Source organism: Sminthopsis crassicaudata, chromosome 5 (assembly GCF_048593235.1).
Source record: "Sminthopsis crassicaudata isolate SCR6 chromosome 5, ASM4859323v1, whole genome shotgun sequence".
Taxonomy (NCBI): domain Eukaryota; kingdom Metazoa; phylum Chordata; class Mammalia; order Dasyuromorphia; family Dasyuridae; genus Sminthopsis; species Sminthopsis crassicaudata.
In genome coordinates, this window is record NC_133621.1 from 290,563,377 (window position 1) to 290,587,390 (window position 24,014).

Consider the following 24,014-nt stretch of genomic DNA (forward strand, 5'->3'; position numbering starts at 1 on the left):
AGATGGAGTTCTGGAAACAAAAAGTTCTGGTGGCCAGAAAATGGCCTGGAGACTTGGTTTGGGAGAAGATTATAAAAGTTCATGTCCTCCAGGAACTCAAGCAAAGTGAAATGTGCCATACACAACATAATAGCAATGTTCTGGGATGACCAGCTGTAAATGATTTCACTATTCTCAGTAGTACAATAATCCATGACTACTCTGAAGCACTTGTAATGAAAATTCCCATCCACACCCAGAGAAGGAATTGGTTATATCCAAATATAGATTGAAACATTCTCTTTCTCTCTCTAGCTCTCTCTCCTTTTTTTTAACTTAATTTTTCTTGAGTGCTTTCATTTTCATTAGGGTGGAAAATCTATGTTGTTGTTTTGTTTTCCACAACTTGACTTTTATGGAAATGTTTTGTATAACTTCACAAGTGATTTCTTAATCATGGGTGGGGATAAGGGAGAGAACCCAGAACTCTAAATTTAAAAAAACAAATGTAAAAAAAATTGTTTTGAATGTACTGGGGAAAATATTAAATAAATAATTTGTAAAATAATATAAAAGATTCCCCATCAGAGTTTTTGAATATACATGCTGTCCTGGGAGAACAGGGGAAAGGCGTAGGGGGAAAACAGGTGCTCCTTTCATGGTTATATTTTTTGTTCCCCAATAGGGCAAGCACAGATGTGAATGCAAAAGCCACTATGTGGGTGACGGATTGGACTGCGTGGTGGAACAGCTCCCCATAGACCGCTGCTTACAAGACAATGGGCAATGCCACGCGGATGCCGACTGTGCAGACCTCCACTTCCAGGGTCAGTGTTCTAGGGGCCTGTGGGGTAAGGGATAAGCAACTGTGGACACAAAACTCTTAGATGAAGGATTCTGTCATCAGAATCTGGTATCTAAGCAAAGTAGCTTAAAATGCCCTCAAATCAACAAATTTAGTTGTTATGGTGTGGGGGGAAGGGTAATGACCTTAAGGCACTACTCCATTAGAAGGAGACAGAGACTTTGGGTTACTGAAAGGGGAGCGCATGGAATCAGGACAGGAACCCACTTGGGATTACAGGCAACCAGCATTAGTGAGATGGAAGGGGGACCTCCCATTTGGTTAATTTGTCTCTCAGTACATATGTTTTCTTCTTTCCCGTTCAGATGCAACTATTGGCGTATTTCACCTACGCTCTCCCCAAGGCCAGTACAAGTTGACCTTTAATGAAGCCAGAGAACTGTGCGCTAAGGAAGAAGCAACCATAGCCACCTACATTGAGCTCTCCTATGCCCAGAAGGTTAGTTGAGCGGCCTGGAAATGCGGCTCATTCATGTTAGATCTGGGTATGAAGGGCCAAAATAAAAGATGAGGGAAACTCTGTTGCTAGGAAAGTCCACAGTATCATAAAGAAGGACACAAGGTATAATAAAGATGGCAAATTCATATAACTTAACAAACTTATTCCCACTTAAGTTTTCTCACTACAGTGTTATTTAATCATTTTTCAGTCATGTCCAACTCTTTAAGACTTCATTTGGAGGTTTTCTAGCAAAGATACTGGAAGGTTTGCCATTTCCTTCTCTAGCTCATTTTACAGATGAGGAAACTGAGGCAAACAGATTTAAGTGACTTGTCCAGGGTCAAGCTAGTAAACATCTGAGGCCAGATTTGAACTCAGGGCTTCCTGACTCTATTCACTGGGTAACCCAGCTACTATAGGGCTGTACCCAGTCAAGTAAGAAGAAGGATTCCTTTCTTCATAACTTTAGCCACATTAACAAGTTTTAAAAAGTAGATTGTAAGGCTGATATTTCAAGTCTAAAGGTAACAAAAAATGGAGCAATTCACACTAATGTGAAAAGAACTTCTAGGAGACCCTTTTCTAAAAGCAAGCTATAAAAGGAAGTAAGAAGAATTGAAATATTCCAGAAGGCTTTTTTGGTCCATAAGTCTCTTTTAACAACAACAAAAAGTGTGATGAACCTCTAAATTCAATGTTTACCAAGATGTCATCCAAAAGCAAATACTTATTTTATTTTGAATCTCTGCAATTTGCTATTATCTGTACCACTGTACTCTTCTTATAGAATGCAGGCTGTATAACAAGTTTATTCACTGGATAGTTAATACTTACACTGTAGGAAGAAGCTGTGGCATTGTGGAGGCCATCTCGGAGCTAGAAAGAATTAGATTGAAGTTTCCCTTTAACTTATACTATTTTATGACCCTAGGCGAATGACTTAACCATTCAGTGTCCTGAACAACTCCCAGGGACTATTAGTTTCAGGAAAGGGATAGGCTTAGTGGATAGGACTTCTTCATTAGAAGCTCCCTATACCAATGAGAGCACAAGTCTGGTCTTAACACAAAAAAATAAACCAAAATACATTCTGAGCGCATTACTAGGGTCTGGAGACACAAAGCCCTACTACCCTATCCAAAAAAATGATCCTTGCTCTTGCTATTTCCCAGAAAGCACTTGGTGCTTGACATTTCATAGTTTTATGGTTGATTTAAACTAAATTCCTCCTTGCCCAAGGTGCCTGGAACACAAGTCTCAAGTTCGCACTTAAAATTTAGTTCAGTTGCTAAAATTAGGCCTCTATCTGATCTTTCTGGGTAATATCAGGAGAGGGGAAAAAAACACATCATTTGCCAAGGGCCATTAACTAATCAACCTAGAGAGATAAACAGATGTCAGTGACATCGCCATTCATAACTAGGGCACTTTAAGTAAACATGAGTTGGCCAAGGTATAAACTTTACCCAAGGTCACAGGGCAGTGGAAAAAGCTGCCAGGGTTTCTAGTCTTGGTTTTATAATTTACTCTTTGAATAACCTTGAGCAGGTCACTTCAGGGAAGTAACCAAGTCATTTGGTTTCCCTCTTTAAACTGAGGGAACTGGATGAGATGGATTCTAAAGTACCTCCCAGTTCTTGGTCCAATGAATGAGTCAATAGCACTAAGGAGAGGATGCTATTGAGGACGAAATCCCTATGGTTTGTTTATCTTACTACCAATGAGTTATGGAAGGAAGAATAAACAAGAAGATGTTATATGGGCTTAACTTTTGGAAGCTCTCCTAGCCCTTACCTTTAATTTTATTTCAACTTGTCATAATGGAACAAAAATAATCATTGTTGCTTCCCTTTGATGGAAGAACCCGCTAGGGAGATGAGCTGTGACCTCTCGTTCGCTATTTCTGGATGTCTTTAGTTCTTTTGATCTTGTCTTTAGCCATAGATCTGTTCAAATCCGACCTCAGATGCTTACTAGCTTGACCCTGGACAAGTCTGAATATAAAGTTAGAATTGTACGGTTTGTTTTCAGTTTGGCAGAACTTTTTTATTCTTCATCATAAGGAATGGCTCTTTGAAAGAGGATAAGGGGATGGATACAGTAAGCAATAGAAGTGATTAAAAAAAAAACAATAGAAAACAGCAAAATTGATTTTTTTTAAAAAGAAGAAAGCCATTGGAGTTGTGGCTAATAGCATGAGCTAAATAGTGCCAGGCTAGGATCAGGAGTAGAATGTGGCCTACACACTGAGGGAGAAAAGAAAGGAGTTGGGTTGGCTATACTCAGTTCCTGCTAATTTCTGCCTCCTCTCTCAATACACACATATTCATACATTCTTCCTCCTCTCCTTTCTCCCCCCTCTTCCTCTCTGTTATCTCCCCTTCTTTTTCTCTCATTCTCTTTTCATCTTTCTCTCTCCTTCCTTTCTCCTTTTCACTCTGTCTCTCCCCCCCCCCACTTTCTCTCCCTTCCTTTCCCTCCTTTCCATTACAGACTATGGAACAACAAAAAAAAAAAAATGTGCTGTCTCAGCACAGAAATTGGCAGGACACTTTTGAACATTAAAAAAAACTGTGAAATTTATACCAGCCAGCATCTTTCCATCTTAGCTTATCCTTGGCACTACAGGACAGTTTCATGCCGGCTGTTTTTAAAGCTCTAAAAGGCATTTTCTAGAAATGCAGCTAATGGCTTTCTACCTGCTGGGAAGCGTATGATTTTCCATTTGGCCTCATGTGCTCCAGCAAAAATTAGCTTTGGGGGCAGAGGGGTGCCACGCTTACATCATGGCATTGGAAACACTAGGGCCCAGAGACAGCATGGCTTGATGAGCCAGCCAATAACCTCTGACAAAACTCCCTTCTGTTTCTTCGGGAGGAGCATTCACTAATCATGTGTGACATAATCCACTCCAGAATTTCCTCTTTACCCGAAAATATTTCCCCAGCATAAAATCCTATAGGATTGTGGGTTTAGAGATTGGAAGGATCAGAGATAACCCCCCCTCACCTCATTGTGCAGATGTGAAAACAGAAGTGAGTGAAGGAGACAGGGATGGGATCTGGTTCATTGGGGGGGGGGGGGGGGGGGGAGAGAGAGCTCTCGGGAGCTGCTTCCTCTACCAAGATTAGCCAGTACCTTCTCAGCAAGTGCTGAGGAGATTGAATGGCTTGCTCAGGATCGCATAGGCAGTATGCGTCCAAGCCAGCTCTTCTCATTCTGGTCCCAAAGTCATATGAGCAAGCGAGAAGAGCAGGGCTAAGATTTGTTTTTAATTAATTTTAGTTTTTAAAAAATGAATATTAAATGAAAAAGAAAAAAAAAATCTCTCCCTCCTGTCCCTTCCCCACCCACTGAGAAGACAAGTAATGTGATATTAATGATATATGTCAAGTCATGCAAAACATATTTCCATAGTATCCATACTACTAATAATAAAGTAAAAAAAAAAAAAAAAAAAAAAAAAAAAAAAAGATGCTTCAGTCCACATTCTCTCTGTGGCTCACTCTGTCTCTTTCCTCCTTCATTTTTCATCTTGTGTTCTTTGTAATTATCTTGGATCATCATGTTGAGCAGAGTGATCATCACAAAAGCAGAATTCTGGGCGGGCAGCTAGGTGGCGCAGTGGATAGAGCACCAGCCTTGAATTCAGGAGGACCCGAGTTCAAATCTGGTCTCAGACACTTAACACTTCCTAGCTGTGGGACCCTGGGCAAGTCACTTAACCCCCGCCTCAGAAAAAAAAAAAAAAAAAAACAGAATTCTAATCTAGATCTTCTGCCTCCAAAGCCAGCATCCATTCTATGGAACCATGTAAGAGATATAAACATACCCAACTATAGTATTAGTTGGGTATATAGCACTAATATATATTATATAATATATGCTATATAATATATAGCACTAATATATATTAATATATTCTATAATATGACATATATAATATATAGCACCAATATTATAGAGTAAGCAGCAGAATTTGTGTGCCCAGAGTGAAGTTCTACTTTAAAGACAAATTGAGAGATTTTCCTCTTTATTTCTTTCCTTCTTTTTCTTTTCTCCCTCCCTTCATTTTCTTTGTTCTTATCTTTTTTATGTTTCTACCTTGCCTGGCTAGAAGTGCATCAGCCATTCCTGTACTGAGTCCCAGTAGCGATCAGCACAGAAGCCTCAACCACTCTACCCCTCCTTTAGTGGCCTCCCACTCTCGGGGGCACCCCGTATCTTTGCAGACACCTTCTCGGCTAAGCCTGCTGTAGATCCACGCTCTGTGCTCCAATGTTCTGTTGGCCTCCCTCCCAGGAGCAGGGATCACAGGCATGCTGCCAAGCCAAGTCGGGCATCTCAAAGTCCATGCTTAGGACCCGTTCTCACCATGTTAGCTGTTGTCCAAAAGCTCAATGAGGCATGACCACGGCTGCGCCCTTGGTAAACACAGTTGAGTTGCTTGTGCCCTGGTGGAAAGATGCCAGAGGGATGAATCGACGAGCAAACTGCGCTCTGCACAGATAAACAAGAGAGCTTTATGCTACCTAACTATTCTAATTTGGACAATGTGGACCGCAAATAACACTGGTTGTCCTCAAAAACACCACCATCTGGCAGCCAAAAATGGAAATAAATAACCTTTTAAGGTTCTTGAGAACCAGAATTTTGATCCTTCATATATGTATCCCCAGGTCCTAGCTTAAACCTTGGTATACAGAAGGCATTTAATCGATGCTTGTTAATCCACTAATTTGATTGGGAGATTATAGGAGGGAAAACAAGACTGAAAAAGAAAAGCAAGTAACTTCATTTCAACTCCACTTCTGACCGCGGCTATGTCTCCACGTTTTTGTAGGCCAAGTATCATCTCTGTTCGGCTGGTTGGCTCAATGATGGGAGGGTGGCCTATCCAACTGCTTACTCCTCTCAGAACTGTGGTTCAGGCTTCGTCGGCATCGTGGACTATGGGCCAAGGCCCAACAAGAGCGAAAAGTGGGATGTCTTCTGCTACCGAGTGAAGGGTAAGAACTCGAGCCCGGTCCTTAGGTATGAGCCATCCCCAAGCCATTCTCCCAGAGAGATCAAGGATACCTCAGCCATCCTGACCTAAGGAAAGGCTGGTAGCTGCACAATTGTATGCCCTGGGACGGGGGTGTGAATGGCAACCTACCTCAGTTTCTTAGCTACTCATTGGGAATTTTGTACTTGTGACCTCCAGATGTGAACTGTACGTGCAAGGTGGGCTATGTAGGAGATGGCTTCGCTTGTAGTGGCAACCTCCTGCAGGTTCTGATGTCCTTCCCCTCACTGGCAAACTTCCTATCAGTAAGTATGAGGAGTGGCAATCATTGGCTCCTTTCCTAGGTTCCATGGTGGGGATTGTTGGCGGCAACTTGAGTATAAATGGAAAAAAAGCCTAGGCTTGGAAATAAAAAGCCTAGAGTTCTATGGCCCAGCTTGATCATTTCCTAGGTGGGACATCTTTCCACTGTATCACAGTATGCTCTGTGAAGAACTCTGGGCTACTTTCAAGTATTTCCCTTGGCTATTCCCCTGCAACTCCATCCTTCCTCATCCTCACCTACTAGTGTCTCTGGCTTCCTTTAAGTCTCAGCTAAAAACCCATTTTCTTTTTTATTTGGAGGTCCAATATTTTATCTCTTGCAATTTCTATGTCCTAGTCCATCAAAATATACTTTCTTGGTCTGACTAGTTTTCTCTCCTTAAATTTTAATACTGCTTTCTCAACCCATCTGTTTGGTGGATTGGGGAATTATTCTGAAAGCATACTTTCTCTCATGTTCTCCTCCTCTTTTATTCAGGATGATTTCTCCTCTTCCCTCTTTTCTTCCTTCTCTTTCTTTTACAAACCCATCTTCTGAAAGATTCTCTTTCTGTTCTCCTTTATCTTTGTACCCTACTTCTATTGATCACCTCCAGTGTATCCTAAGTATATCTTGTTGGTAGTTGTTTGCATATTGATTTCCTGTTAGACTAGGAGCTCCCTTAAGGTCAGAGAGAAAAAGAAAGTCCTTATACCCACATTTATTTATATGTATATATTTATAGCAGCATTTTTTTTGTAGTAACAAAGAATTAGAAGTCGGTGCCTACCAGCAAGGAAATAGCTGAACATTGTAGTACATTAATAAAGAGGATGTTGCTTTGCTGTAAGAAAGGGCTAATGTAAAGGAGTAAGAGTAGGTAATGAGGAAATCAAACTGTCACTCTTTGCAGGTGATATGATGTTATACTTAGAGAACCCCAGAGATTCTAATAAAAAGTTATTAGAAATAATTCACAACTTTAGCAAAGTTGCTGGATACAAAATAAATCCACATAAATCCTCAGCATTTTTATACATCACCAACAAAATGCAACAGCAAGAGATACAAAGAGAACTTCCATTCAATACAACTGTCAAGAGTATAAAATATTTGGGAATCCATCTACTAAAGAAAAGTCAGGAATTATATGAGCAAAATTACAAAACACTTGCTACAAAAATAAAGTCAGATTTAAATAATTGGAAAGACATCCAGTGCTCATGGATAGGCCGAGTGAATATAATTAAGATGACTAAACTAATCTATTTATTTAGTGCTATACCAATCAGACTCCCAAGAAACTATTTCAATGACCTAGAAAAAATAACAACAAAATTCATATGGAAGAATAAAAAGTCGAGAATTGCAAGGGAACTAATGAAAAAAAAGTCAGATGAAGGTGGCCTAAGTGTACCTGATCTAAAGCTATATTATATAGCAGCAGTCACCAAAACCATTTGGTATTGGCTAAGAAATAGAACTGTAGATCAGTGGAACAGATTAGATACAAAGGACAAAAAAGGGTACACTTATAGCAATTTAATCTTTGACAAACCCAAAGATCCCAACATTTGGGATAAAAATTCATTATTTGAAAAAAAAAACTGTTGGGAAAACTGGAAATTAGTATGGCAGAAATTAGATATGGATCCACACTTAACACCATATACCAAGATAAGATCAAAATGGGACCATGATCTAGGCATAAAGAATGAGACCATAAATAGATTAGAGGAACAGAGGATACCTCTCAGACCTGTGGAGGAGGAAGGAATTTATGACCAGAGGAGAACTAGAGATCATTATTGATCACAAAATAGAAAATTTTGTTTACATCAAAGTAAAAAGTTTCTGTACAAACAAAACTAATGCAAACAAGATTAGACAGGAAGTAACATATTGGGAAAACATTTTTACAGTTAAAGGTTCTGACAAAGGTCTCATTTCCAAATTATATAGAGAACTAACCCTAATTTATAAGAAATCAAACCATTCTCCAATTGATAAATGGTCAAAGGATATGAACAAACAATTCTCAGATGATGAAATTGAAACTATATCCACTCATATGAAAGAGTGTTCCAAATCACTACTGATCAGAGAAATGCAAATTAAGACAACTCTGAGATACCACTACACACCTGTCAGATTGGCTAAGATGACAGGAACAAATAATGATGAATGTTGGAGGGGATGTGGGAAAACTGGGACACTAATACATTGTTGGTGGAGTTGTGAAAGAATCCAGCCATTCTGAAGAGCAATTTGGAACTATGCCCAAAAAGTTATCAAATTGTGCATACCCTTTGATCTAGCATTGCTGCTATTGGGATTATATCCCAAAGAAATACTAAAGAAGAGAAAGGGACCTGTATGTGCCAAAATGTTTGTGGCAGCCCTTTTCGTAGTAGCCAGAAACTGGAAGATGAATGAATATCCATCAATTGGAGAATGGCTGGATAAATTATGAAGGCTATGGAATATTATTGCTCTGTAAGAAATGACCAGCAGGATGAATTCAGAAAGGTTTGGAGAGACTTACATCAACTGATGCTGAGTGAAATGAACAGAACCAGAAGATCGCTGTACACTTCAACAACAATACTGTATGCAAGTGGATATCTTCAACATAAAGAAGATCCAACTCACTTCCAGTTGATCAATGATGGACAGAAACAACTATACCCAGAGAAGGAACACTGGGAAGTGAATGTAAACTGTTAGCACTACTATCTTTCTATCCAGGTTACTTATACCATCAGAATCTAATACGTAACATGCAACAAGAAAATTGGATTTACACACATATATTGTATCTTGGTTATACTGTAACACATGTAAAATGTATGGGATTGCCTGTCATCTAGGGGAGGGAGTAGAAGGAGGGGGGGATAATTTGGAAAAATGAATACAAGGGATAATGTTATTTTAAAAATTACTCATGCATATGTACTGTCAAAAAAATTTATAATTATAAAATTAATATAAAAAAAGAAATGGCTAATGTGATGGGTGCAGAGAAGCATGTAAAGATTTATATGATCTGATGCAGACTGAAAAAAAGAAAGACGGGCTATCAGTCCCACCTGCACTCAATAGCTGTGTGACAAAGAACAAATACCTTAACCTCTCTGCGTCCTTAGCAACTCCCTTAAGACTGTAAAAAGTCCTTCCCTTAAAGGGAAAATCACTGGCTCTAAAGCCCAAATGTGCTATCAAACCTGGAGGCCACCACATCACACTGCTTTCCACTCAAGGTAGGATGGCTGATGGCAATGATTGCCAGGTGAATATTCTTGGCCTTCTACATGTCCCAAGCTCCCAGAGCATTTTGGCTGATCTCAGATATTCCATCTCTTTCCCAGGAAGTTCTGATATATTCCAATAGCTCCTCCAAAGGCAAAGCATTCCTGAAGCACCTGACTGACCTGTCAACCCATGGTACTCTCTTTGTGCCAAACAATGATGGACTCTGGGAAAACAAGGTGAGTTCCTAGCATATTCTTTCACCCAAGTCACTATATTCTGTTGCTTTAACCCTGTGAGATAAGTATCTCATATAAGACACATGAGAAAACATCTAATAATTATAATAGGAGAGCGTAATAGAATCATAGTCTTATAAATGTTGATTTATCAACCAACTGATTATGCACTAGAAGAGACTTCATAGGCCATCTAGTCAAATCCCCTAATTTTACAAATGAGGAAGCTAAAGCCAAGGGATGGATGATAGGTTTATTATAAATTTAGGGCTAAAAGGAATATCGGAGATCATTGAGCCCAAAGGTTTTTATTCTGGAGTCCATGAAGTTAGCTGAGGAAAACTTAGAGCATTTTTATTTTCACTTACCTGTAAGTGAAATTTTGCATTTTCTTAAATTATTTTAAAAAGTTATTCTTAGAAGTCCGTAGGCTCCACCAGACTTTTTGAAGCCAGTGACACAAAAATAAGAACCTCTTATCTACTTCAGTCTCCTCATTTTATAAATTTATGTATGATACTATCATGCTATCCCTATGCCACACTGATGGATTCTGGGGAAAAAGGTACGTTCTTAGTATCTTTTCACTTGAGTCACCATATTCTGTGGCTTGAATCCTGAGCAACTAACCTAACTATTCATTCTAATAATAGGAAAGGATAATAGAATCATAGACTTAGAAATATCTAAAGTTAGACGAAGATTAAGTGTCAAAGATAAGATTTGAATTCAGGCCCTATAAGTCTAAAGCCAGTGTTCTTTCAATACATCATGCTTCGCTTACTGCTAACAAACTTAATGATTTCAAAAAATCTTCACCTATTCTTAGTGTTGCCATAAAGAAAAGAACACCAGAGCCCAGGGAATCCCCCTCCCCCCAACCAGTACTTAAAGTAGTGTTACATGGCCAAAAAGAAGCCAAAGTGATTTGGTAGCTCTCTTCCCCAACTACTGATGGAAGAATGTCTCATTAAGAGGTTTCTTAATGATGTGTAAATAAAGCTTCCCTGATAATGGTTTGATCTATAAACCAATTCAGTTCATTTCTTTAGGGAATGTATGGGATTATGGTTCTACTTAACTCAGTTCAAATTTCCTAACATTGAAGATAGTATGGAATTATGGGTCTATATCCTCTTTAACTTTTACAAGATTGCAATGTATAAAATAACTATTTCTCTATAACTTTGACATAATTTTGCTCTATTTAACTCTAACTACAGTTCAGATATTCTGGGGCCTAAAACTATTATTCAAGTTTAATAATAAAACCTAGGTTTCACCTTTACAATTTCCTGCATTATTAGGGCTGTGTATATATAACATTCAGTTCATTTCTTTAGGGAATGTATGGGATTATGGTTCTACTTAACTCAGTTCAAATTTCCTAACATTGAAGAAAGTATGGAATTATGGATCTATATCCTCTTTAACTTTTACAAGATTACAATGTATAAAATAATTATTTCTCTATAACTTTGACATAATTTTGCTCTATTTAACTCTAATCACAGTTCAGGTATTCTGGAACCTAAAACTATATTTGAGTATAATAATAAAACCTAGGTTTCACCTTTACAATTTCCTGCATTATTAGGGCTGTGTATATATAACATATGTTGGTATATATAAACACATGTACATTTATATGTCATAAATGTATTTACTGTAAACATGTATATTATATACATAATTATGCATGAGTATGTGTTTTATATATGTAGATAAATTTGATATCAATTATTTACTACATGAACTCTGAGGAGATATTTCTTCCTTAACAAAATCACAAGTTGGGGCAGCTGGGTGGCGCAGTGGATAGAGCACCAGCCTTGAATTCAGGAGGACCTGAGTTCAAATCTGGTCTCAGACACTTAACACTTCCTGGCTGTGTGACCCTGGGCAAGTCACTTAACCCCAGCCTCAGGAAAAAAAAAAAACAAAAAAACAAAATTACAAAGATCTGAGTTCAAATCAGCAGCTGGCCCAGTGGTTAAGAGTAGGGCACTTTATTATGGCTTTATCGGCCTCCCTTTAAAAAGAGAAAACTACACCTGTTATTGATGCCATTCTTGTGTCCCAACTTGTTTTTTAGACACTTTCTGGAAGAGACATCGAGCACCATCTCTCCAATGCCAGTACTTTATTTTATGAAGATCTGACCAACGGCACTACCCTATGGACTCGGCTAGGGGGCCAGCTTCTGATTACGTATGGGCAAGACCCACTTCACACTGTAAGAAAAAAAATGAGTTTATATGTTTTATGGTTTATAATGTCCTTTTTATAGATACCATCTAAGGAAGATCATCCAAGTGTCATTATTCCCATTTCATAGAGGAACAAATTGAGACTCAGGTTAAATGACTTCAGTCAATCCATGGGCATTTATTAAGTACTTTTGATATTCTTGGCACCATTCTTGGGAATACAAATATAAAAGGGGAAGCCCTGCCTTCAAGAAGTTTATAGTTTACCTTCCCCCAAATAGTGATAATATGTATAATATAAACTCATTTGAGAAGAAAAACTTAAGGCCAACAGATATTTCCCTTCCCCTTTTCTTAGAATGAAACCAGATTTGTTGATGGACAAGCCATCCTCCAATGGGATATTTTTGCTTCCAATGGAATAATCCACGTAATTTCAGGGCCTTTGAAAGCACCTCCTGCACCAGTTGTAAGTATTGCTTTTCCCTTGCTATGAGATCAATTCTCTGTAAACCTACTCTTTTTTCTAAAGTTATTTCCACCCTGTTGTTCTGCTCTGAAAGGACCAACTATCTTTGAAAAGAACTAGGTTTGAGGGGCAGCTAAATGTTATAGTGGATAAAGCATTGACTCTGGAATCAGGTCTTCCTGATCTGGCCTCAGACACTTCCTAGCTGTGTGACCTTAGACAAGTCACTTCACTCTGTTTGCCTCAATTTCCTCATCTGTAAAATAAGTTGGAGAAAGAAATGGAAAACTACTCCAATAGCTTAGCCAAGAAAACCCCAAATGGGATTACAAAGAATCAGATATGACTTAAACAATTACATGCTATAGAGAAATGATATGAATCTTAGGGATCGAGATTATGTTTTCCTTAGAGACAACATGATATCATGGATAGAATTCTGGGCCTGGAATCAGGAAAACTGAATTCAAATCCTGCCTTTGACAAAAGACACTTATTAACTGTGTGCTCCATCCACTGTGCTACTAAGATGCGATGCCCTCTCCACAACTGGAGAAAAAAATTGAAAACCACAATTGAAACTGGTACAATATCACTAAGATCACATAGGCCACAGAATTCTAGAATGGAGAATGACAGTCCTCAATTCATACAGTCCTTTAAAAAATAGCATTTGATTTTCTCCTAATTGCATGTAAAAATAACTTAACATTTTTTTGAGTTCCAAATTCTCTCCCTTCTCCCTCCCTGAGATTATAAGGTGGATAGTATTTTTCATCATGTCCTTTAGAATTGTCTTGGACCACTGTATTGCTGAGAGTAGGTAAAGTCATTCATAATTGATCATTTGCTGTTATTATATACAGTGCCCTCGTTCTGCTCATTTCACTTCGCATCAGTTCATATGACGCTCCTTTTATGCTCAGGTTTCTGCTCATGCTGGTTTGGGAGCAGGCGTATTCTTCACCATCATATTGATCATTGGGGCCATTGCGTTAGCTGGATATTCTTACTTCAGGATCAATCGGAGAACAATCGGCTTCCAGCATTTTGAGGTAAGAAAATATAAAATGGGCTAGGGAAGCTCACTGTGGCTAAGTTAAGACCTGAAGATTGGCTTGTATCTCTATTAACGGTTGCCATTACCTTGGGTATAGTGATGGAGACCAAGTTTGCTCTGTGTACTGGTCAAGAGTAGGGGGAATGTTGAAGATTTGTTGTCTCTTACTTATGGTACTTTGGCCCCTGATAAGTACACAGTGATACTCGTAAACCACATCCTTCATGTCTTCATTGTCTACACCTGTAAAAATGAGGCCCTTGGTCCCTGAACAATATCGACACTGTGAGCACAATGAAAGCATTTAGCGCTTACCCTCAGTCACGTCCTTGCTGTTAAAACACTGGCATCAGAACCTATGATTTCACCAAGGTGAAATATCGATCTAATGGCAGCGCCAATATTGTCTAGTGCCCCTTAGGATAGTCCACAGTCAAGGTTAACCCTTTGGAAGGTGTAGACAAAGTTACCATTAAAGGCTGCCTCCTTCTACACAAATGAATTCTCAAGGGTGGGCCCTCGGGCCAGATGGGCCCACTAAGGACGTTTAAGCGGCCCCCTGAGTTATGGCAAATGGGCTGTGGGGAGGAGACAGAGTGTGAACTTTTGTTTTACTATAGTCCGGCCCCCATTTAAAAAGTCTGAGGACCAGATGGGCCAGATGTAGAGTCTCTTTTATTCCCTAGGATTTAATGAAATCCCTGGCCACATATTTTCTCAATTGTTCCCATTCTATAATCCAACACACACACACTTGCCCATTATCTGAGTTCTAAAAATGCCTTATTTAGTTTCCAAATTGGGAAGCATCACCTTAATAAGATTTCCTTACAGCAGCCAGGGAAGGCACTGAATATATTCACAAAACAATTGTCTGTCCTGCTTCCAAATGAGTAGTGTAACCTAAAACAAGTCATTTTAGCTCCATCATGAAGTTTCTATTTTTTTAAAAAGGGACAATAATATCTGAACTTGATCTCAATGACCTGACATGTACCAGATACACCCCAACACAACTTAGCCATTAGCATGGGTCTGGTTATACTACTCAAGAGGCAGAGAAGGAACATTCTCTTTGTAAATAAAATAAATATTTGAATATTTACCTCAAATTCAGCTTCCCAATGGTTCTTATTCCTGGCTCCAACCCTTACCTGTAATATTCTTCTCTAAAATGTAATATTCTCTGGGAGCAGGTTTCTTGGGGGGCTTCTAGGAGCAACCTTCCTTTCAGTGCAGTAATCATCCCAAATGCAGCCAAGCATTAAGAATCCTTTATTGTCTCTTTCCAAGTCTTGTCTCCTTTCCTGTGGCCCAGTTAGCTTTCTTATAGGCCTTTTGTAGTCTTGGTTCCGAGAGCTTGAGTTCCTGCCTGCCTTCTTTGGCTTCTGAACCTAGCTTCTATATGCTCTCTTAAAGGTATGAATCTTGTGAAATTATACTAAGTACTGAGTAGAGGTACTGAACTGGAGAACTGTTAAGCACCGTGCTAAATTAGCTAACTACTGTCTCTATCAATTCCACTGACCTTGTTTCAAGTTCTGGCCCATAACACTTACCAGTTATTGCCAAGGAAAGTGGCCCCTAGAACAACATCCTTCAGCTGTATCTCCCCCTGATTCATCAGTGTGGATGAGTCAAGATTCTTTTACCTCCTGAGGGCCTGCTCAGCAAAGGTTAAGAGCAATGGAGTCACCAGCAGTTCTTTCAGCTTTCAAGATATATATAGTGTCTAGATTCAGGCCAATTCCAATGATCTTATGATGAAGAGAACATCTACACGCAGAGAGAGGACTGTGGGAACCGAGTGTGGATCACAACATAGCATTTTCACTTCTTTTGACGTTGTTTGTTTGAATTTTATTTTCTTTCTCATTTTTTTTCCTTTTGATCTGATTTTTTTTGTGCAGCAAGATAATAGTATACATGCATGTATTTTTACCATGTTTAACATATATTGGATTACTTGTTGTCTAAGAGAGGGGGTAGGTAAAGGGGGGAAATTGGAACACAAGGTTTTGCAAGGGTCAGTGCCCTTGCTTTATTATCCTTGTCCATGTTTTGAAAACAAAATGCTTCAAAAATTATATAGTGTCTAAAAGTCAGTGGCCAAATTGGGGGCTGGTAACTCACCATGGACTGAAGGCCTTGATAAGGCAGCCAAGTCAGCATTCACATATCTTTTCTTTGTTGAACAAACTGGCAAGGGACCAATATTTAACTGTTTGTTGATTGATCAATTGTGATAATTACTTCAAAGGTTTAATATGCAATTGTGTGTTTGTTCAGGAAATAATAATACAGTACAATCAAAAGAACAATAGTAGAGACATTGAATTGCAATGAACCCCAGCTACATGATCTGGATATGGAAGCTGTGGGATCACCTGAGTTATGGAGATTACCTGTTTTCTGGGGCCCTGCTACAGCTGGTCCTATTACCCTACTGCCCACCACTAGGTAGCTTCCTATCTTACCATCCCCTTCCCCTCCAGGGTACAACCATTTCCCCCATTAGGGTATGCCAAGAGTTGGAAGTTCAGAGCTCCTGCTGTGGTTTCTACAAACGATACAGTCAATGGAAAAGAAAATTGGTTTCTGGGGCAGCTAGGTGGTGCAGTGGATAGAGCACTAGCCCTGCAGTCAGAAGGACCTGAGTTCAAATTTGTCCTCAAACACTTAACACTTCCTAGCTGTGTGACCCTGGGCAAGTCACTTAAACCCAATTGCCTCAGCAAAAAAAAAAAAAAAAAAAAAAGGGAGGAAAGGGGAAGGGGGGAGGGGTTTCCATCGTGTTCCGACAATTTTCACAGTAACCAAATCTGAATCCACTGAGCTCATTTCTAACAACCATTTTCCTCACAACCAAACTTTTAAAAATCCAGACTAGTGACAGAAAATGGAATCGAGGCCTAATTACTCAGTCCCTTTTTTCTTGAGCTTTTCATAGGACTGAAACAAGGCCAAGGTAACCAGAGCTTTGCCGCCAGGCACGGAACTTTAGAGGGTGGCCAAAACTTATATCACAGAAAGCACCGTCCAACCTGTTCCTCCTCAGGTGGTAGTGATTCCAGGTCTTCATCTCCCCATCTCATACTGATTTCCGGATCACCAAGGGACAAATAGTTGATCTGAGAGTACTTTGAGTAAACTGGCTGAAGGCACCATTTCATCTCAGTACTCTAGGATATGAAAAATTAGTAGTTTCTATTCTACTCAGTCAGCCTTTGAGGTCCTGGTTCCTAGAGCTTCAAAGCAGCAGTTTAAGTCCATTAGCATCCAGAAATGAGAAAATCTGCATATTAAAAAGCTCACTACTTGGGCAGTTACTGACCCTTTCATCTCTCCTTTTTTTCTTCACTTTAATTAGGGATCAGGGAAAGGGAGGTGGCAGAAGGGGCACCCAATTGGCCTGCTTTGGTGATGATCCCAAAGCACAAAGATCCCAGTCCCCGCCTCCCTAATGATCCTGGCCTTAACTGTGTATGCTCATGTGTGTTCCCTGCAGCCTGAAGAGGATATAGATGTCACAGCCCTTGGCAAACAGCCGTCCTCGAATATCTCCAACCCCATGTATGAGAACACAACCACGCAGCCTCCAGAACCCGACTATGACCCTTTTTTGGTGAGTTGGCACTTTCCAGGGTACCTGGCACAAGCCAAGCCACCCAATAGCCTTTAGTGGAATCTGAAAGCTAAGCATTTCACAAGAGATTGCTCATTCCTCCCCCTTTGCTTGGGGCAGCAATTAGAGCTCTCCAACAACAACCTCACACATGGTCTCTCGTTTAGGTCAGCAAAGCATTCAGCCTGCCAGGGGTAAAGGGAAAGAGTGACAAGATGCTGTGACTCAGGAACTGCGTGACTGAGCTGGCTGCCAGATAATCTCTCATGTTGCCGTGTGACCTTGAGGATTCTGTTTTGGGCCAGACATAGAGGAAAATGAGGGGGTCATTAAAATAGAGAGCTTCCAGACCAGGGAATTCCCTCTGCCAAAGGACGGGGGCACCTGATCTGCCGCTTAGAGAGTGACCCAGATCCCTACCAGCTGAAATAACCCTTCCTACCTTATGCAGACAGTATGGAGTCAGAAGCAAGATTTGAAACTTAGGCCTTTCTCAATACAAAGGCCTTTATATTTTCATAATTTTTAGAGCTGAAAAGGACCTCAAAGATATTCTAGTCAAACCTACTAATCACTTTACAGACAAGGAAACTGAGGCTCAAAATATTTAAGTGAAACTCCCTACAGTCCCAATAGCTAGAGCCTGAAACTACAACATCAGGCTCCAAATCCAACATATTTTCTTTGATTTCAAATTGTTTTTCAATTACCAGGCTTTTTTCTCTCATCCCATATTGAGAAAGAAAAACAAAACCTTATGACCCATTTGTAAAATCTCTGGCTCTTTCATTGAGGAAATCAAATGAGGCAATGGAGAAAATGCAACCGAAATTCCAATCGGTATGCTATGTTTCTGCTTCATATCAATTACTTAGATATTGATGGTTGAGGGACAGCTAGAGGGCACAGTGGATAGAGCACCAGCTCTGAAGTCAGGAGGACCTGAGTTCAAATCTGGTCTTAAATACTTCCTGACTTTGTGACCCTGGGCAAGTCACTTAACCCCAATTGCCTCAGGAAAAAAAAAATCAGTGGTTGAAATTATCCTATATAGAATTAGCATCTTTGAGCACCGGAGGTAATTAGAAATATCTTAAGTTTATATTTTCAGAGCTGGGTGGAAAAATGTAGAGCATTGGGCTTGAAATCAGGACCACCTGAGTTCAAATGTGACTTCAGACACTTGACTCTGGGCAAGTCAGGTAACCCCCACTGCAGAGAAAGAGAGAGGAAAGCAGAGCAGATAGGTGGCAAGTGGAGGGACAAATACCCCAGAGAGATCTAGGAAGATAGTGACAGGGAAAAGGTCATCAGATTTAGCAGCTACATTACTGGTAATTACAGAGTGCTGAAATTGGAAGTCAGATTACAAAGAATTAAAAGCAATAAGGTTTCGGGGGGAAAAAAGACTTCAGAACACCAATCCAGTTGTAATTTCAGAAGGTTACCAATGAAGGATACCACAGCCTTCTGTGAGAGAGACAGTAAGCCTAGAAATCCCGAATAAGGTGCCCATTGAAAGCCATGGCCAATAAGCTACCATGTTTCACTTGACTACTTCATGGAGACTTAGTAATTTATTTGTAACTTAATAACCTGGTTATTACAAGAAAGCATTCTGTGGAGGTTTGGAGAAGTCCATTGGATAGATAGTGTTATAAAAATAGCACTCATAAACCTTTTTTTTTTTTTTTTAATGAAAGGAGAGCTACAGAATAGGGGCCAAAAGAGAAGGAGCCCTTGAAGATAATCAGATTTTACATTATGGGCCATGTGAATTCACATGGACTGAGTGACTTGGGAGTTGATCTTAAAAGAGCAAACTTTCATGATATCCTATACTCTGGGAAAATCTCCAAATGTGATTGAAATCTAGCTCATCCTTTATTATTGTTCCGTCTTTTCATTTGTTTATGACTCTGACTCCATTTGGGATTTTCTCAGCAGAGATACTGGAGAGGCTCACCATTTCCTTGTCCAGTTCATTTTATAAATGAAGAAACTGAGGCAATCAGGTGTGATTTACCCAAGTCACACAGCTAGTTCCTGCCTGGGTTTCCTCAAATGTGGGTTATAGGAAACTACGCTCCCTTGAAAATAAAAGCCCAAAGACATGCATTTCTTGTCACCTTTTATGCTGGCACAGAGCTAAGTCAGAAAGCACCAGGGATTCACAGGAAGCCATTTACAAATAGAGAAATATTCCCAAAATGGAGGTATTTAAAAGTTTCCAGATGCACCCCAGGTGATAAAATTTCACAGCTATTAAAAAAGAGCCAGAGCCAAGAAGCAGATCTCCTACAGAGATGACAGTCACTCTCTGCTTCTAAAGGCCCAGACACAAAATGGAACGTGGCACCTTAGAACAGATGAGCTCCATTTCAAAGATATTAAATAAATCTGAACCCTACATGTCCAAAGGGACTTTTTCCTATTAAGTTACTTGTAATATTTCCTGCTGTGAAAAAAAAGGAAGTAGAAGACAGACCTGAGAGATGAACTTAGAACAATTAAATGCTGAACATCAGCGGTGGGAGAGATCTTAGGATATTCAAGCTAGTGAGGACCTAACAGTACTGATCCTAGAATCCCCAATCAGGGAGAGTCCCACTTTGAGAGAACATTAGAAGCAGGAGGGACTGGAGAATGGACAGTGTTAGAGCTGGAAAGGACCTCTTCGAATATAGGAATAGAGACTGTGGGAGATGGGAAGAACTTTGGGATCATCTTTTCTAACCCATTCATTTTACAGATTAGAAAAATAATGCCTAAAAGGGTAAAAAATCACTTGGCTTGAGATCACCAGTTAATTAATGGCAGAATAAAAACACGAAACCAGGTTTCCTGGCATCCCTTCTACTTGCCTTTCTAAGAAACTGACTTATCTTTAAAAGCCTTTGCTAATTTTAATAGCTGGGGCAACTAGATGGCACAGTGGATAGAGCACTGGCCTTTAAATTAGGAGTTCAAATTCAGTCTTAGACACTTAACCCCAATTCCCTGTAAAAATAATAATAGCTAATGTATAGAGCAGTCTAAGATTTGATTTTTACCACCACCCAACGAGGTGGTTGTTATCCATTGTACCCATTTCACAGATGAGGAAAAAGATATGTGACTTGCCCAGAATTATACAACTTGTAAATATGTAAGGCAGGGATTCTAACTCAGATCTGACTCCAAATCCAACACTCTTACTCCTTGTACCAATTATCTGCCTCGGTTTACCTTAAGATACAAATCCATCCCCCCCAATACTGCAAAGTGTGTCTAATCATCTTCAGATAGAGAATTACAATTCCTGTTCTTTAAAATGGCTTCTAAATTGTACGACTGCAGGAGAGAGCTTGCTGATCCTTTTTAGGCAATAAAAGTTAGGAGGTGTGCTAAAAGAAATCCATTATGACTGGAATATAAGCTTTGTTGACTGCAGCTTTGTACCCGTGTCATCTCTTACCTTGTGTAATGTGGCATTTCGGCTCATCCCCCTGGGACTGGTAATGGATTCTCAGCCCAAGATACACTTTTCATAAATTACAGTCAAATGTGAACAAACATATTCATATGTGGGGGAGGAGGATGTTTCCATCTTAGAATTATAGCTGGCAAAAGAAGGGAGGAGGAGGAGAGGTTGTCATCTTTGGGAAATGAAAGCCTGGTGGGCTGATTTATTCAGTAACAAATCTCTCTTACAGGAATCTGATGAACAGCAGCTTGTGACTAGTGGTACCCAAGACCTTTAAGATGACCTAGAGCTACGGGGGCCAGTTGTGAAGTCCCCACTCTGGAGGCTTACAGAGAAGCCCTCAATCAGGCGATGGGAACTGTGAATACTTAGGGCCAGCCAAGTTTCAGGAATGATGAAGCCAAAGTCACTCCAATGTCATACCTCATTACTTTTGTTCTGGAGCTTTTTTGTTTTTACCTAGAGGGGGAGAAGGCAAAGAAACGGGCGTTTCCTCCTGTGCTACATTTCAGCCCAATGGAAGACTAACATTTCCCTGAATTCAACATTGCCTGGAATAATAAGAGCTAACATTAATATAGCTCTTCAAGGTTTCCAAAGTCCTTCATACAATTATCCCATTTTTGTCCTCAAAATGACCTGGGAATTAGGTGCTATTATCATCCTCATTTTACAAATGAGGAAACTGAGTCAGACAGAGGTTAAGTGGCTTACCCAGAGTCACCCAGCTAGTGAGTGTCTGAGGCCAGATTTGAATTCAGGTCTTCCTCCAAGGATGAGTTCAAGGCTCCCTACATTGCCCTCCCCCATCAAGATTTTCTAGACCATTCTGTCTGGATCTCTCATTCACTCCTTGCTCTTTTTTATATTTATCCTGCACGTGCAGTATTTCTTCTCTCCTTGCCCCAATTAGAATGGAAGCTCCTTGAGGGCAGGAATTGTAATTTTTTTTAAAAAAAATTTGCACATAGTATGCACTTAATAAATGTTTTTGAATGAAATGCAAACGGAAAAAAGGAGGATTTCTGCTACTTAAGCATTATCTGTTTGGCTGAAAAATTTCAGTGAGTGACCTTGACAAGGAAATAGGAAACCTGTCCCTCAACTGAAAGTCAGAAGCAAACAAAGCATCCTTATTTCAGACTGAGCTAGCAACCTGCATGTATAAAGTCTGGAATACACATTTTAATTATGTTGGAACAAACCTGTGATCTCCCTGATGGGGGGATGCTCTCTACCAAAGAAGGCTGGTACTTCTCTGCAATTTTAAGCGTTAAAGGAGCATCCTAGGGAACTAAAAGGTTGATTATTACCCAGGATTACACAGACCTGAATATGTCAGAAATGGACTTGACTTGGACCCAGATTTTGCTGACCACAATGCCTGATTCTTACTGAGTGCACAATGTTGATTTTTCATTATTAGAAGCTGGGAGTAGGATGGATTCCTCTCTGGGATGACAAATCAACCAGAACTCACACTGCCAGCTTGGTGTGCCACACGGCTACAATTCAATCTCTCTGAGTCTTGGGGGTTACTCTGGTGTGGGCACGTTAACTCCCACGATTCACCCTTGTGGCTCTTGAGCACTTGTATGCTTCCCACTTACAGGAAATCAGTCACCTTGACAGCATCAAGTAGAACTTAGAAACACTACACAGAAATAATAATAATACTCAATAGAAGGCAAAAGCAGAAATTATCACAGCAGCCCATGCCTAAATCTGAGTCACTCTTTCTCACCAACATACACTTCTCTGTGGGGAAGACAGGAGAGATCACATTTATAAAAAATAAAAAATAAATTTAAAAAACCTAGCAAGAAGTACATGAGTGTGGAAGCTCATATAACTAAGGGTACTCTGGACTACAGGTCTCCATGTCCTTGGTCCCCTCAGGAACAATCGACACCACACAAAACTGACACTTTGCTAGATGGTCTCCCGTTCTCAAGTTGTTCTCAAGTTGATGAAAAAATGACAGGTTCTTACTGCACACAGCCATCTTTAACAGGGCATTAGGAAAAAATGTTACACTATTTCAGTGAAACAATTCCCTTAAGCTGAAAACTGCCAGATGTGCAGATAGAAGGTGATTCTACTTTGTCCAGTCAGTTCAAGCCTTTTCTCAAAGCAAATCACAGCTTCTTAAAAGGAAGATTTTTACCTCTCTTTCTCCCTCTCAAAACAAACAAACAAACAAAAAAAGGTATCAGAAGGTAACATAGGCAATCTCTAAGAGTCTTTCCCTCTCTCACATTGTAAGTGAACTAGAAAACATCTAGCTCTTCATCAAGAAATGGAATCCAGCTATCTTTTAACCAAGGGCCGATGCATATGCTCTGTCTTGAATCAGAAAAAGTGTCTCTCTTTGAATCAACAAGTTCCCTGCAAATTAGCTGATAGATCAACAGTCTAAGCTTTCTCAGTTCTTATAACTCCTACTGTGCTCAGTTTATTCTATTATTTCTATTTTTATCTCTGAATTCCTCTCCCTTCCATCATCCCAACTCACCACCTATTAATGATCAATGACTTATCTTTACTTTACGTAAAACACAAGAAATCCACCTTTCTAGCAGTATGTGAATCCAACAATCCTTAAGTCATCTTCCTACAGTCTCCAGTTATTTGATTTGTAATTTTGGAAGTTAAAACTCTAAAAAAGTCACCTGCAGATTAGCATGGACCACAATGCCCCATGGCCACACTTACCTTGATCATTGCTTTAACTTCAAACAGGACTCCTCAGGACACTTATTTATCTGAAGCCCTTAGTACAGTGTCTGTCATATAGCAGGCATTTAATAGATATTTTTTATTTTTGACTGCTTGAAACACAGGTCTCTATTTGGTCCTCAGGACAGTCTCTCCTCAATTTTTTTATCTGAAAGACCATCCACAAGTTGATTTTTATCATTTATCCTTGGATATATTCTTTCCCCATCTATTTCAATAGACAAAATGATTAAATGTGAGAGAGAGAGCAGAACCAGGACATTTTAAATTTCTTCCACTTGTGATCTCTTTTCCTCCAGGAAGTTTTTACACAATCCTTAATGTTAATATAGGTATATAAAATAGGTATACAAAATGGA

General features: G+C 39.6%; 1 protein-coding gene across 1 annotated transcript in view; it reads left to right on the plus strand.

Annotated features, from left to right (window-relative positions):
- STAB2 (stabilin 2) overlaps positions 1 to 21,921 on the plus strand; it is a 155,957-nt gene extending 134,036 nt beyond the window's left edge. Inside the window, exons 60-69 of the mRNA XM_074271422.1 lie at positions 665 to 806; positions 1,150 to 1,283; positions 6,130 to 6,295; positions 6,493 to 6,599; positions 9,967 to 10,086; positions 12,182 to 12,322; positions 12,655 to 12,765; positions 13,692 to 13,820; positions 17,334 to 17,450; positions 21,146 to 21,921. Coding sequence (XP_074127523.1) covers positions 665 to 806; positions 1,150 to 1,283; positions 6,130 to 6,295; positions 6,493 to 6,599; positions 9,967 to 10,086; positions 12,182 to 12,322; positions 12,655 to 12,765; positions 13,692 to 13,820; positions 17,334 to 17,450; positions 21,146 to 21,193 — 1,215 coding nt within the window. The 3' untranslated portion in view covers positions 21,194 to 21,921. The remainder of the gene's footprint in view (positions 1 to 664; positions 807 to 1,149; positions 1,284 to 6,129; positions 6,296 to 6,492; positions 6,600 to 9,966; positions 10,087 to 12,181; positions 12,323 to 12,654; positions 12,766 to 13,691; positions 13,821 to 17,333; positions 17,451 to 21,145) is intronic.
- Positions 21,922 to 24,014: the final 2,093 nt, after the last annotated feature.